This window comes from Mobula birostris, chromosome 9, assembly GCF_030028105.1.
Source record: "Mobula birostris isolate sMobBir1 chromosome 9, sMobBir1.hap1, whole genome shotgun sequence".
NCBI lineage: Eukaryota > Metazoa > Chordata > Chondrichthyes > Myliobatiformes > Myliobatidae > Mobula > Mobula birostris.
Window position 1 is genome coordinate 120,767,553 of NC_092378.1, and position 16,053 is coordinate 120,783,605.

General features: G+C 37.8%; 1 protein-coding gene across 1 annotated transcript; it reads right to left on the minus strand.

Moving 5' to 3' along the window:
* Positions 1-2,911: 2,911 nt before the first annotated feature.
* smcr8a (Smith-Magenis syndrome chromosome region, candidate 8a) lies at positions 2,912-13,816 on the minus strand. The gene is made up of 2 exons (XM_072268722.1): positions 11,372-13,816; positions 2,912-8,829 (listed from the first exon to the last, which is right to left on the minus strand). Exons 1-2 carry the CDS (start codon positions 13,708-13,710, stop codon positions 8,376-8,378), a joined length of 2,793 nt encoding a protein of 930 aa, XP_072124823.1. The 5' UTR covers positions 13,711-13,816; the 3' UTR covers positions 2,912-8,375.
* Between the last annotated feature and the right edge of the window lie 2,237 nt (positions 13,817-16,053).

Consider the following 16,053-nt stretch of genomic DNA (forward strand, 5'->3'; position numbering starts at 1 on the left):
ATAAATAAATAGATTGCATGTGCAGACAGTGACGTAAGGTTGTACATAAAGTGACTAACGGGAAATAATGAAGTAGTGGTTTAGTTAGTGGGTGGAGGTGTTGATCAGTCTTGCTCGTAGAAAGTAACTGTTTTTGAGTCTGGTGATCCCGGCGTGGAGGCTACATAGCCTCCTCCCTATGAGTCTATGAGCAGGGTATGTGGGATCCTTTGTGATGGTATTGGTATTTTTCTATATATATATCCTTGATGGCTGGTAGGCTGGTGCCTACCCGCCATCAAACTTTCACTTCTCGCCAAAGAGCCTTCCTGTCCGCCACGATACAGTTTCCGTCTCAAGCAAAGATGCAGTTTATCAGAATACTCTCTGGGGCGCATCTGTAAAATGGCGAGTATGGATGTTCTAAGCCCGGCTCTCTTCGATCTCCTCAGAAAGCAGAGGCGTCGGTGAGCTTTCCTGATGGAGCAGGATGTGTTCTGGGACCATGAGAGACGTGTGATGTGCACTCCCACGAGTTTGAAACTGCTGTCCTGCCGATGTAAAGAGGGATATGAGTGCTGCGAGATCTCCTGAAGTTGATAACCATCCTCTTTGTCGAGTTGACATTAAGGAAAATGTTATTTGACTGGCATCAGGCCTCGAACTCTTCTGCCTCCTCTGTGTAGGCCGTCAAACGTTGTTGATGATGAGTCCCACCACAGTCATGTCATCAGCGAACTTGACGATATAATTACTTGGGTCTTTAGTCATACTGTCGTGTGAGCCTTTGTTGAGGATGATGGGAAGCGAGGAGTTGTGCATCCTGACTGTCTTAGGTCTGTTGGTTAGTAAGTCCAATACCCAGTTGCACTGTGGTGTATATTTAAACTACGGAGTAGGTGGGACAATAGTACTAAATGCTGAGCTGAAATCCAGAAACAGCGTTCTGATATAAGTGTCCCAAGTTTCTTGGTGTGTCAGGGCCAGGTGCAGAGAGCGATTCTGTCGCTAAGCATATCGGTGAGTGTTCAATGTGGCGGGAATAGTGTTTTTGATATGTACCTTTATCAGCCGTTCAAAGCACTTATTGATTATTGGCGTTAGTGCCACTGGACGGTAGTCATTTAGTTTTTGTTTTGTTTAAATAACTGTCATGAAACAGAACTTGCCGGGAATGCTCATCAAGGCAAGTCACTGTGAAAGAGAAAGTTAATGTTTCAGATCAGAGTCCTTTCATAAGAATCAGTAAAGTGTGAAAACAAGCGTGGTTTGTTGGAAAGAGAGGGCAGAGTGGAAAGGTCTGATAGAGATCTGCAGACTAGTTTTGGTGCCATCTGGGGGAGGGGAGAACGAGTGCTAGTTACAGCTGATCTGTCTGACTGAATGCAAATTGAAGGTGAATGGGGATGATGGAAAGGAAAAAAGCACGATTCTTCTTTGATATCATGACGTCAACCAACGTAATTAAAATGCTAAGAATCTCAACCAAGAATAATAACATCGTGATTTTGCTTGTCTGCCACAAGCTCCCAGAGACGTTTTCAATACCTCTCTCGATGCTTGTTCAGCTACAACATAAAGTAACAAATTTCACAAGAGTCAGTGATAATAAACTCGATTCTAAGTGGACAGTCCTAACCTGGATTTTAATGATTTGATGAAAACGTTCCTACAAACCCCTCCCTCTCCAAAGGCGCTTTAATAAACCAATTACTGGGTATTCTTATTCGCAGAGAACCTATTTCACGAATCTTGTCATTGGGCACGTGAACAACCCACCGTAGTTACCACAGTGCAATTAGAGCTTTGATACAGGACATTTTAACCCGGCGAATGACACCGATATTAATTGGCCAAACGTACTATTGGAAATGTGAAACAACTATTGACAGGTCCTTTTTCAGGAAATGCGGTCATTTACATGTACTCTGAACAACAATGTAAATATTCAATTTGCTGTGACACCCACAAAAATATTAAAATCCCAATCAGCTGTAACATAGTGGTTCATAGTACACAATCAATTAAGTTAACAGTTCTGGGCCACCCCATATGGCTCTTTGGCTTTTCTTTTCCCTTTCAGCCCAATAATCTTGCATCCATGACCTCTACGTAAGTGCCTGATTTATCTACCTTTTTCAGAATGTTATACATTTCAACTAAATATCTCAAATTCAAATTAGAACCCAAGCTATCCAGTCCTTAGCCATAACTAAAGTTTTCCAGTCCTAGTAACATTCAAAATCCTCCCTATACTATTTATAACATCAAACATAGTGAATTGAACTATTTTCACTACTGTAGCATAATTTGTGTAATACTGCTTTGGTATGGCTGTAATGCAATTATGCCAGTCTTAGAGTAACTTTGCCACCATGGTACCAAGCCCAGCAGTGAAAGAACAAAGGTTGGGTGGGGGTCTCAGTAAGCCCATCCCATAAAAACCCAGAGCTACAGAAATGCCAACAGACCATATTCCTACAGGAGGAAAGATCTAGAAGACGCAGCAAGTTGAGTGGTGAAAGCAGAAGCCACAGAACCAATCAACCTCCAGTCCAAGACAGAGGACTCTGCTGAGATGCTGTTGGCAGTCTATGACCCAGGAGGGGTGAAGAATGGAATATTAATTGTACATCACCCTTGTTTCATACCCTTCCATGGCCATCTTTAATTTAAAAGTAGGAATCATGGTTTTGTAATTTATTTAACACTGCATTTTAAATAGTAAGGGTGGAATATCTTTTATAAATTGGAATTATCAATATACTAGACAAATGCAGGAAATTAATGCATGTCTGTACAGTGATTCCTTTGAGTTAAGTCCTGTGAAACTAGTTCCTCTCTTTTAACTTATCAATGCTCCAGTAGCACATGTAGCTGAGATACATAAAAAGAATAGGACAAGGATAGAAAAAAAATCTTCATTGTGTGGGTGTAGTGAACACATAAACATCAATTCCAAATACTTAACACTTCAACACAAGTGAGTTGGAAAATATTTTAAGGTACACATTTGATTACAGTGGAAGGCACAACATTTCCAAAGACATGAATTAAATAGAATACTTTCAAACAACAGTTACACAAATAATTACAAGTTACAACAGCATATGGCATTTTGTAAAACCTCTGGTCTTGTGCAAAATTAAAAGAAAAGCAAGAAAGTGCAATTTGAAACATACCTCAAAAAAAACTTCCAGTAAAGGATCAGAATGTACACATTCTGGTCATATTTAGTTTGACAAACATTACATGAAAAATATAAGCTTGGTAAGTTAAATCTTGTCAACAGGGGTTAAAACACTGCTAATATTACAGGGCCTAGCATAATTAATCTGGATCTTACAAAAAATTGTTCTTGACATAGGGATTATTTTAGCTACCAATGTAATGTTCTTCCCCTGTCTAAAAATGCTGCACAAACCTTCCACTTTGAAATATCTTTCTCTCCAAATTGAATGACCATTATAAGGGGATATAGTACACAAAATGTGCACTTGTATTAACATATTAACAGTGTTTAAGTACTGGCAGTCACATTCAGAAACTAGCTGTTTCTTTTTGCTCATCAAGATACTCAAGTTATTTGCAGCATTAAATTGAAACTTTTCCCCTCAGGCATGAGCTTTGATTTCAGTATCAAATGAGATGGCAGAATAATGTCATAACAAATGGAAATAAGAAACTGATGAGGAACAGCTGAAAATCAAAACTATCTGGTTGGACAATCAAGAGGTGTGCTTTAAGCAGTTAACAACAAATGACACAGAACTGGCAAAAAAAAGCTAGTTGTTAGATGTGCAACTGAAAAAACCTAGATCAAAATATAAACTGCAGTGATAACCACAACGTAATTCATTCAAAATCCTAACATTTCATGTCCAATGGCAGCATATCATTGCTATGTATGTGAAATATTAGCTGTCTCCCCATCTGATCTGCAAATTCCACAACATATGTACTTCATTTCTAGATTTGCTTGCATCATTAGTTTCTTTATAAATCAGAGGGAATTGGGAGGTGGCATGTGCTGAAGAGAGTAGAACATGTAAACTCAGTTTCACACAAAGTGAATAAGAAAATTATTAAATGCCTGTTATACCTTTTTAGTTAAAATTTCAAAAAAATTTAACTAATCACTTTGTTAAATTTCATCCCTGTAAAAGATATCCATATTGGCAGGTTATTCTCCATGACTACCATTACTTCATATAGTTATGGGCTCTCTATGCCTACTCATAAAGTGGTTCCATTTACATATACTGGATACTTTGAGGTAAAATTCAAAGTACAGTGTCACAATATTTATCATGCTCCTGCATGCAGCAATTTATGGATGTGACATGCAGACATATCACCAAGCAGATAGGTGGGAAATTCCTTGTTCTCGAGCCAAAAATGCCTTTCAAGACTGACATGGGCAAGATATCGTCAAAGAATCAGAGCCAATCTAGTACCACCTAACATACATGTATTACATTGACACATATCATATGGTACAATCTGGTAGATTTGCAGAGTTGTACACAGAGTTTCTACCATTTCTGCTTTCCACAGTATTGTTCTCCTCTTTCAAATTTAGTGGGGCAAAAAGGATATTATTGTAAGCCAAGGACCATTAGGATAATTGGTTTAAGAAGGATAATTGGTTTAATAAGGACAACTAAAAGATTCTACTTTTGTGGAACTCTTCATCCAAGATTGGAGCAATACACCCCAAGTCAGTTGCTTGTTTAAACGCAAGTGTTCTAATCCTTTAAATTTGTACATGGTACTATATTCCATTGGTGAGACTAACAAACAGCAAACCTTTTCCTGTTTAGGCCTAGCTAGTTCTTGATGCAAAACTCTGCAGACAACATGAAGAGAACAAAAGACAGAAAAATTGTCTTTAACTCTTCCTGATCTTTGTGCTTAGGGAAATGAGCACCAACAGGCAAAAACCACACTTAAAGAAATAAACTTAGCATTTGTTTTTATCTACTTCCTTAATTACTAAATGCAAACATGCACATATTGCACAGTAGCTTTCAGGAAAGAGGGGAGTAAATGAAAATCAGTGCCAACAACAATTCACAGTACATATTTGAGTAAAACAATTTTTCTGAAAAATGCGATATCTTCCAGCAGGAATCAATCTTTAAATGAACAATTATTACAAATTACTATTGGCATACTGTTAATAAATAGTTTTTTTAACCTTATGAGCAAGGTCACATCAGCATCATTATGCTACATTAGTTCAACATACATTCAATGTGCACTTTGCATTGATCCCACCACCTGGCTAATGATCTGATCAACTCAGTAAGAGTAATGCACAGTCCTTACAGGATTTTGTCATGACTAATGGATTGATTGGACAGCTTAATTATTAAGCCTTAATATAAATCTGTGTTTCAAATCATTTATCCACTTTCAAAAACGCAGATTAGCTGAATTTAATTAATTTCAAATGGAGGATGAAAGGAGCCAAATTACATTTTGAATGGTAGAGTACATGTTGAATGGCCAAAATAATATACTCAGATGTATCAGTTTATCAATTCCAATTGATCTTAAAAATTTAAGTTTTTCCAACTAATGTAATAAATTGTACATAAAAATAATTGAAATCAGCAGTAATAATTGAACTGTTTGTTACGGCAGTCTTCAAAACAATGCAAATTTCCACAAGGCAAGACATCTATTGATAACATGCCACAGAAAGTGGATAAAGAGTACCTTATAACATTTTTAAAAATTTTCAAATCAGAATGTCTATGTGATATAGCTACTCTCAGCATTTCCTGAGGCAGCAAGCCATCCTGTTTTTGACTGCTACCCAAAAAACTTGAAAGTTTTGCACACCAGATATCCGGGACTAGGTTTGGCTGTCACTGAACAAGTCAGCAGCTTCAGTACTGCAGATCAAGGTAGCAGCTTCAGAATCTAAAGAGGAAGTCACAAGTAATTGCTGTATTCTTGCTCTCAAACTGCTTGCCTAAAAACCACTGGTAACAAAACAAATTCAGTTAGAGTGCACTCCACTGGAGTACATCTCATCACATTAAAAAGGGAAAATAGAGACTGGATTTGGTTTAAATTATAACAACTGATGGGGCTATGTGTATTAATAGTTCCGTAGTTAGGAAGATTGTGGAATACAATGGCCACTGACTAAACCCTACACAAGTTTCTCCAAAAAATTTCTGGTCACTATTCTGGAAGCCAAATCTAACATGCTTCCAGAATATTTCTGTCTATGAGTTTTTCCCCCACGTTTCAATATCAGAAGCTGAGACTTTTGAATACTTGGGTGAACTGTCAACCAGTACTGGAAATAGGATTTAATCTTTATGTTTTGTAAAAGAAAATTGTAAATAGATCAATATAAAAACAAATAGTGTGGAAATAAATGGTGTCACTAAATATCCATCTGATTGGGATTAGTCAAATTTGAATATCCAAATATTATGCAAAAAAAATTGATTGCAATATATGGTGCTACAAAAGAGTGATTATTAATAGACAACAGTTAGAGAAATCTCATGCTGTCCAAAATACACCTAATACATCTACAAACACAATTAAAGTTGACACAGTAACCAGGGTTCAATTGATGCCTAATGTTATATTTCCATAGTCGACTGAAAGGCTTAATAATTACTGTGGGTTCAGCTGTCATGCAGATTGTGGATAAAGATTTTCAATAGCTGCTGTTTTCCACCAGTAATGACCAAGTTAAACTGCTGCATTTTGTAGGGATACACTTTAGGACAGTTTGCACGATGTCTAAATTTTGAGACCTTCTTTTCACCGTCATTCTCACTGTGCATACTACACAAAATGTTTTCTAAATCTGAGCACTAAACACAAAAGCAACTTGAAACTGCTTGACAGGCAAGTTTCAGAATTTAAAATAATAAATAAAAAGTTTACAAAATCCAAACTACCAAATTTTCTTGAACATTAGATATGTATAAACAGGAATGGTAACATAGTCTTGCTTCAACTTGTGGTGTACCTCAATCAGCTAAGTGTTAATAATTAGAATTTGGCTCATCAGTAATGCATAGCACTAGCATGAGCAAGATAAAGCAAATTTATATTTTTTTCCTTCCTTCGAGGGTCTAATTCACGAAGAACCAAGGAAACCAAGGGGGGTTCAGAGAGCTCAATTATACAGTTTGAAGCTTTGGAACCTCAGCTAGAACGATGTATTTTAATTTAACTCAATTCTTTAAAAAAAAAACAAATTTTAAAAATTCCCATTGTCTTCTACTGGCACTAACAAAATGAAGATCTCCATATACTGTCTATCAATGTAGACCACAAATTCCCTCTGTCACTTATAAAATTAACTGAACAATCTGTGACTTTTTTTCCCTTTTAAAATTCAGATTTCTGCAAGACTTAAGTTTCACTTCCATAGAACATAGTGAAAATGCTGAAGGGGAATCCAAGGATGTCACAAACCCCAATTCAAATAATTAAGCAGGAATAGATATACACAGGTGTGTTTAATTCTAGCTTTTCTCATTTCCAACCACAACCATAATTATTTTTGAAAATTTGGCATTATTAACAATGCAAAACCAGTTTGAGACTTGGATCCATACCGATAGCATGCCAGTAGCAATCGACTGTGATTAGAAATTAGTTTTTTTTGGTGAAAGTTAATAATGTCATGTATCATGAAAAAGCAACATTGCCATAACACAATGTATTCAATCTTATCCTTCAAAGGTCACAGAACATTTAAAAACAGAGTTTATTTTCTGGGTATGTTCTACAAATTAGTATTCACATGATTAAAAACTGCAGATAATCTGGTTATAACTGTATTGTTACAACACAAACTAGCCAAAATTGATAGACATGCCAGATAATGGTTTAGCAACATGGAGTTGCAACATAATTAGATCACTTTTTAAACTAGTTTTGTGGTATTGTTTCTGAGACTCTTATTTAACTTTGATTTTTTTTGGATTCCACCAGCACCTGTCCACTTCAAACACTCATATACAGAAATCTCCAAAGACAGCAGAATATTGAAGAAAGCATCAAAAATAAAAGCCTTACTTCAACTGCATTTAGGTATATCATCAGATATACTTTGCTTTGTCATCAGATCATTTCTCTGCTCTCCCATACTTAAACATTATTTTATACTGTGCTGAAGATAATTCAGTGTGCTAGGATCTGTAAAATCTTGATTCACTCTCAACTCACTCTTGTCAAAACTATCTGCAGGTTAAATATACTCAAATTTCTTTTACTTGCCACAGCCATAGTGCTGCTTTTGCACAAGTGAGAGAACAATATGAAAAAAATCACCTAGGGAAAGAGGTCATGCTTTTCTGCAATCAAAGTACGTGGTAAAATTCAGTTTTGAAATGGAAAATGTTGCAGAATTAGATTTTAAACACAACACTGGGGATGTAGTTAAATCGCAGAACTAGATTCAAGCCCTTTGGAGGTTCATGCAAGTAATGCATTTTTATCAGTTCTGAAAAGTATTGCACAATTTTACTATCATCATTCATCAGCCCCAGATGATGCTTTAAAAAGTTTACTCTGCGATGCGTGACTGATTCTTCACTTTCTCTTTCATCGATGGGAAGATGCAAGTGATGGCAAAAGGTATAGAGGAAAGCTTGGGAACAAAGCTGGGTAAACATATTATGAACGTGCATATAATATGTGCTGCCCCGCTTTATCTGAGTCCTGTGGTCTGCCAATCTGGTAATCAGCTGTCCTTTATATTGCGGGCAACGGAGAGTTTTGTTGTCACAGTCTAGAATGCTGATGTAGCGACTATATCGATTCAACGAATGCAGCATACTGGCACCCAGAGGTGACGCTATTCTAGAAATGGAAAAGAAATGAAACATTTACAAATTTCATGTCAATGGCACTGTTTGTATTCAATGGGAACATACAGAATATTCAATAATAATCCCCATTCTGGCTATTCAAATTGAGCCCACATCAGCTCCCAAGTTTTTGGTAGTCTAAGTTACATAATGTAGATTTCAAATCGTCAGTCCATTTCATTTTAAAACTTATAAATAACCACATATTCCAAAACACTGATAACCCTTGATACCAGATTCTGTTTAACAGAAGTTACCACAGTACAGCATCAGCACTCAAATTAAAAATCAATGAGCAATAACCACAAGAATATCCATAAATTGCAGATTAAAGAATTGGGTGCCAAGGTAGCATAGTGGTTAACTCAACACCATTACAGCTGGGGCTGTTCTTTAGTTCAATTCCAGTGCCATTCTGTAAGGCGGCTCTATACATCCTCCCCGTTAAGTGTACGAGTTTTCTCCATGTGCTCTGGTTTTCTCCCATGGTCCAAAGATATACTGGGTAGAGTTGTAAATTGTCTTGTGATTAGGTTAGGGTTATTTGGGTTGTTGGGGATGCTAGGTTGCTGTGGCTCAAAAGGCCTATTCCACACTAAATAAAATAAAAATAAAATGTTTCAAAAAGTCATCTCAGAAGTAGCCCAAGAATCTTTTCTCATAGAAATATTGGCCACATCACAAACAATATTCCTCATGATTTCATTATACAATACTACAACACTGAATTCACAACGTAACTACTTGTATAGATCTTTATGATAGGTGCTAGTAACAGAAAACTCTCCTGTGTTGTCTAACGTGTGCTATTCTGGAACTTCAAGCAATACATGATCTCAGTTTCAGCCTGGTGACTGGGGAGAGTACTCAGAACTATTACACGAGTAGCTGTTGTGCAATATGATTATAAGATATAGCAGCAGAATTAGGCCATTTGGTCCATCAAGTCTGCTTCACCATTTCATCACAGCTGATCCATTTTTCCTCTCAGCCCCAGTCTCCTGCTTTCCCTTCCCCCCATATGATTGAATTAGAAGTACCAGACTGCAAAAATATTATGTGGTAGAAAAGTTGCTAGTGGTGCAAGATCATCCACTGGATTTGGCATTGTTCCTTTCATTATTGTTTACTAAAATTGCAAGTATAATGAAATTATATTCTTGGCTCTATGTTGCTATTCTTCCCTTGCTTTGAAAAACTATTAATATGTATGCAGAAGGATGGTGAATCCCAACAATTATGAATAATTGTCATTTTCATTGTTATGACAAGTATAAAATGATATACCGTGTAAAAACTTACTAACAATTCATTTTAGCTTTTGGCAAAAAGGACTACACGTCCACAAGTAAAATAATTTCAGTAAGGAAATGAAATGCTACAATGCATACATCACAAGACCTTATTTCAGTATAAATATGACTAAAGAGATATAGCTTACAGGGCAGGCACACAGGAATAAAAATGGGAACTATATGCTTTTGGTCTGTGGCCTTGAGTTTCATCATGCAGAATATAACAGATTTGCTGCATTCTGATCATAAAAGATCAGAAATCCACTTTGTATCTAATTTGGTCTAACAATGGCATTTTTAAAATTACTTAGAAATACAGTGCTGAACAGGCCCTTCTAGCACATTGAGCCACAGTGCTCAGTAACCCACCTGTTTAACATTAGCCTAATCACGAAACAATTTACAATGACCAATTAACCTAACCACCAGGTTTTTGGACAATGGAAGGAAACCAAAGTGGCTACAGAGAGAACATAAGCTTCTTACAGATGGCACCAGAATTGAACTTCGAACTCCAGAACACACAGAGTTGTAATACTGCCGTACTAACCATTACACTACCATGGCACCCCACTTAAAGCCACTCCAACATCCAAGAAATTCAAATTTATTTATTAAAAAGTGTGAATTGTCATCAGAAGATAGACACAAACAGGACAAACAACTGAATAATGGACAAATTTTATGTTTTGGGTGGTTAACTATTACTACACACGAAATGAGTCTTTCAACAACTAAAAAAACAAAATTCAAAAATCTGTTGCAAATTAAATTGAAATTTAATTATCTGTCCTAATGACACAGATCAGTCTTTGTTGGGAAATAGAGTACATTAGTTGAATTTTCAGACAAAGGAACCATTAGTTTGAAAGAAAATATTAGGTGCTTTAAGTGCCATGCTGGGCATTCCCAATACAATGCTCACTGGGAAATTTCAATTGGTCCGCTTAAAAATCCAAGTTGTATCTTTTGAAAGCACTCTTGATATCTGATAAAGGAAGCATATTTGTAAAATCTCACACTTGCAGAAAGTAATCAAAACAATAGATTATCCGTAAGAGTTGAGAATCTTCTCCCCAGCTCTGGGATGCAGAAAGTGGCATGATTGGTATACATCTTTTTTAAATTTAATCTATTATTAATTCTTATAAGCCACTCTTTTGCTTGGATCATCAGCTCTGAATTCATTACAAGGTAGCATCCTTACATAGTCCTTACATATAACTATGTTATATTTACCTTTGAAGTCCGATGAGTTTCCATGTCTGCAAATCGTCGATATGCAAAGGAAAAGTTACCCATTGCTTTACAGACTCTGCATCCCTATTATAATTCGGGACAAATATCGACAAAGCATCAACAATTTTCTTGACTTTTCCTTCTTGTTCACCAACTACTACAAGGGTCCGCCCAGACAGCAATGAAAAGATCGCCTGCTGTGCAAAAGAATAGTGCCGTATAAACCACAGAGAATTCTTCCCTGAATGCTTCTTGCGTTTACCAGAGGATCTTTTTGATGGACTGGTTGCGAGAGCTGGAGATGGAGTCCTATCAGAACATAAAGATGCACTGATGTAACTTGTGTTGTCCAAATACTCATCCATGGAAATTTGAACTGTTTCTTCATTACTGGGTAGATCACTGCATTCTTTTTCACAAACAGTTTCATACAATCCACGTCCATCATCTTTCTGGAGGTCATCACTGTGGAATAGTTGACCTATAGTTTTACTGCGTTGTGGTGGAACATTGACAACTTCATCACCGTACTCTTCAGTTAAAAATGTAGGTACTGACTTAGTAAAATGTGGACTCTCTTTCCCAATACAACAAGAATGGTCAATTGGTTCAGATAAAACAGACAAGGTAATGGTTCTATTTTCAAAACTTGTATTGTTAAATCCATTAGTATGATAGAGATTTGCATCCGATTGCACAAGACCTCTGTTCAGCCCTATTTCTTCTTCATCCAAAGGTGATTCTTCTTCATATATTGCACTTGGATACATAGGCTTAAGGTCTTCAGGAATCAGAGTTTCAGTAGTACTTAGAACTTCAATGCTGTCCTCACTGTTTGTCCGCTTGGTACCCACAAATTTCCTCCTCGCAACCTCCAGGTGCAGGCTCTGCAAGTTTGTTTGGCTGTCAGATTTGGGTAACAACACTGGGGCTGGGCAGGATTTTTCTGTACCCAGGATTTCAATGCTTTCACCACTGCTGATACTTCCTTTCCCTTTCAATTCAAGATGGTCTGAAGTTGCTAGGAGTTTTTTGCATGGAATGGAATCAGCCACAGTCCCATGATAATTCTCAACACTGGTTTGCTGATCCAGTTTAATCGGTACAGACTCCACACATGACTTGAATGACTCACAGTTGGTGGACTCAGTTGATAAACAAGGGTGCTCCAAAGCTTTAGCCCTGATAATATTAAAACTAGGAAGTGGTTTTTCACAGTGTTGTCCTTCACCAGTGAAGAGTAGTGGGTCTTCAAAGAGAAAAGAAGTTGTTTGTTGCTGCTGAAGAAGCACTTTTTCAATTTGACTGGTCAGGAGATAGCACACATCCCCCCTGAAGAATTTCTCTACCCGCCTAAGTTGTTCTAATGTTTGATTAAAAAAGGAACTGTCACAAAGCTCCTCTAAGGTTTTCAGTTTCTTTTCAAAGCATTTTGCTGACTTAGCTTTTGTGAATTTGGGTATGTAAGAGCTTGTATCAGAAAAATTATTTTTTTCATACAATTCCTCCTTATTTGGCAACTGCTCTAACCCAGAGTCCAAGTGTTCCATACCATTATCTTGTTCAGAAGAAAAGTAGTCTACGTCTCTTGTTTTTTTGTACGAATAATTTCTAATCTGCATTAAAAGATCTTGATGTTCAATTATACACTTTTCCACATTAGCCAGTTCATTGGCCTTTTCTATTGCTATCGAGGAGTAATATCCTTTATCGTTAGACTTTTTCTGGATTTCCGTTTCATTGTGCAACACATTCCTAGTATATTCCAGATCCTGAAGTTTCTTTTCCAGTTCATTAGCAAACGCTTTTCTGTTACCAGTTTTCAAACACTCGGAGGCTTTGGAAAAGTCAGCCGAAAGTTCTTGGAACTGCTGCATAATCTTGTTTTCATCTGTGGAGATGTAAGCCACGCAGAAGGGCCTGACGAATCCCCTTGCTTCCAAGTCATAGAGAGTCAAATGATGAACGTAAGCAAAAGCCCCCTCCTTAGAGTCCCCCAGCACCACCTTGGAGTCCTCGACGAAGTTGAGTTTCGGATAACTCGTCCCAGGAGGGTGCCCCACAAACGAGGCTTGATAATCCACAGACATAATCCTGAGAGCGAAATAGTTGAGATCAAAGTTACCGCGGGCATTGTCCGGGATGGTTAACAAAGGCTGAGGGCCTACCTGCTCGGAAAACTCGGAAATGAGAATGAAATCCTTCTCGAATTTAGCCGTGGCCGTCTTGGACCAGGGGTTTTCAGGTTGAAATTGAAAAGGGGGCGCCGGCTCTATGTTGTACTGCTCCCCGTAGTCATCTTCGTGGGTGAGAGCTACGACATCGGGGGCAGCGATCATGTTTCCTCCTCCTCAGACTTAGAATTGAAAGCATGAAAGGAAAGCGAGCTCCTTAGCAACGCCAGCACCTCCTCACAAACCACCATTTTGTTTCCATGTGACCCAGGTCCCCGCCGGAAGTCATCGTCGTACGCTTCACACCAAAGTATTCGCCTCTAAAAATTATTGCACACTCTTTACAATTCTTTAAAATTGTCATAAATTTTACTGCAATAATTAATGTTTTAGTTGTACTGTGTGCGAAACCTGTTTATATCGAGGAAACTGCAACGCCCGGAACGCTGTACACCTCACAGTAGCCCTCATTTTTAAATAGTAGACAATTGAATTTATTATTCCCTGGTGTATTTCTAAAGACAAAAGTCCATGGAGTGTAGTGCAAAGGTAGCGGGCTAAATACACCAATAGGTGTTCGCGGGTTTGAATGCATAAGCAAGTTACTGTGATTTCAATAATTCTGCGGACTGCTGGTTTCTTATTTCTCCATCTAGCAGTATCACCGCGGTACTTCAAAGCAGCGAAATAGAGGCTATCGCAACGGGAAATATTCAATGGAAGCTTTTATTTATCAGCAAAATTTAAAATCTACAATTATGTTAAATAACTCCTTTCCTTTACTAAAACGATCACTTATAATTTTCCATCACAACGTGAAAGAAGGCCATTCAGCAATTAAGTAATCAAAACTCTCATTAGTCCTATTCCCCGCTTGTTTCTCTTCAAACTATTCTCTCACAGAACCCCATCAATTCTACACCCACTCTCAATTTTCCTATTGCCCACCTGCCATATGACCCGTGGAGGAGGGTTGAGTCGCTTATAAAATCCAAGAGAAGGTAATTCAAGAAGCAATAAGGAGAGAAAAGAAATATGAAGGTAAACCATCTGATTATATGAAAGAGGATACCAAAGGTTTACTTTTTCCAATATATAAAGAGTAAAGAAGAGGATCAGACTCCTGGAAAATGACACTGGAGAGGTAGTAATAGGATACAAAAAAACCGGTGAACAAAGTCAGTAAGTCTTTTGTGTCAGTCTTCGCTGTAGAAGACATCAGCAATATGCTAGAAATTTGAGAGTATTAGGTGATGAAAGTGAGTGTAATTGCCATTACTAAGGAGAAGGTGCTTGAGAAGCTCCATGGTCTGAAGGCAGATAAATCACCTGGGCTAGATGGACGACAACCCACGGTTCTGAAGGAGGTCGCTGAATGTGGAGGCATTAGTAATTATCTTTCAAGAATCACTAGATTCTGGAATGGCTCTGGATGACTGCAAAATTGTGAATGTCACTCCATTCTTTAGGGGAGGGAGGTAAAAGCCAGGTAATTATAGGCCAGTTAGCCTGACTTCAGTATTTGGGAAGATACTGGAGTCCATTATTAAGGATGAGGTTTCAGCGTACTTGAAGGCACATTATAAAATAGGCCGAAGTCAGCATGGTTTCCTTAAGGGGAAATCTTGCTTGACAAGTCTGTTGTAATTCTTTGAGAAAATAATAGTATATACAAAGGAGAGCCAATGGATGTTGTTTAGGCTTTTGACAAGGTGCCACACATGAGGCTGTTAAAGAAGAGCCCATGATAGTACAGGAAATATACTAGCACAGATAGAAGATTGGCTGACTGGCAGGAGGCAAAGACTGGGAATAAAGGGGTCCTTTTCTGATTGGCTGATAATGACTAGTGGTATTCCTCAGTGGTCATTGTTGGGACTGCGTACTTTCACCTTGAATGTCAATTATATGGATAATGGAATTGACGGCTTTGTGGCGAAGTTTGCAAATGATATGGAGAGAGGTGGAGGGGTGACTGGTATTGACAAAGCGGGGAGCCTTCAGAAGGTCAAAGATCAGACAGATTATGAGAATGGCAAAGAAGTGTATGGTCATGCATTTCGCTAGAAGATATAATGAGTAGACTATTTTCTAAATGGGGAGAAAATTCAGAAATTGGAGGTGCAAAGGGACTTGGGAGTCCTTATGCAGGATTCCCTAAAGGTTACTTGCAGGTTGAGTCAGTGGTAAGGAAGGCAGAAGCAATGTTAGCATACATTTTGGGTGGCCTAGAATATAAAAGCAAGGATGTAATGCTGAGGCTTTATAAGGCATTGGTGAGATCACATGGGTTCCTTATCCAAGAAAGGATGTATTGGCATTGTGAGGATCCAGAGTATGTAGGTTCACAAGAATGATAGGGCTAACATATGAGGAGATTTGATGGCTCTGGGCCTATACTCACTGGAGTTTAGAAGAATGAGGGTGGGAGTGGAATCTTATTGCACTCTATCAAATATTTATAGTCCTAGATAGAGTGGATAGAGTGGAAGATGTTTCCCGTAGTAG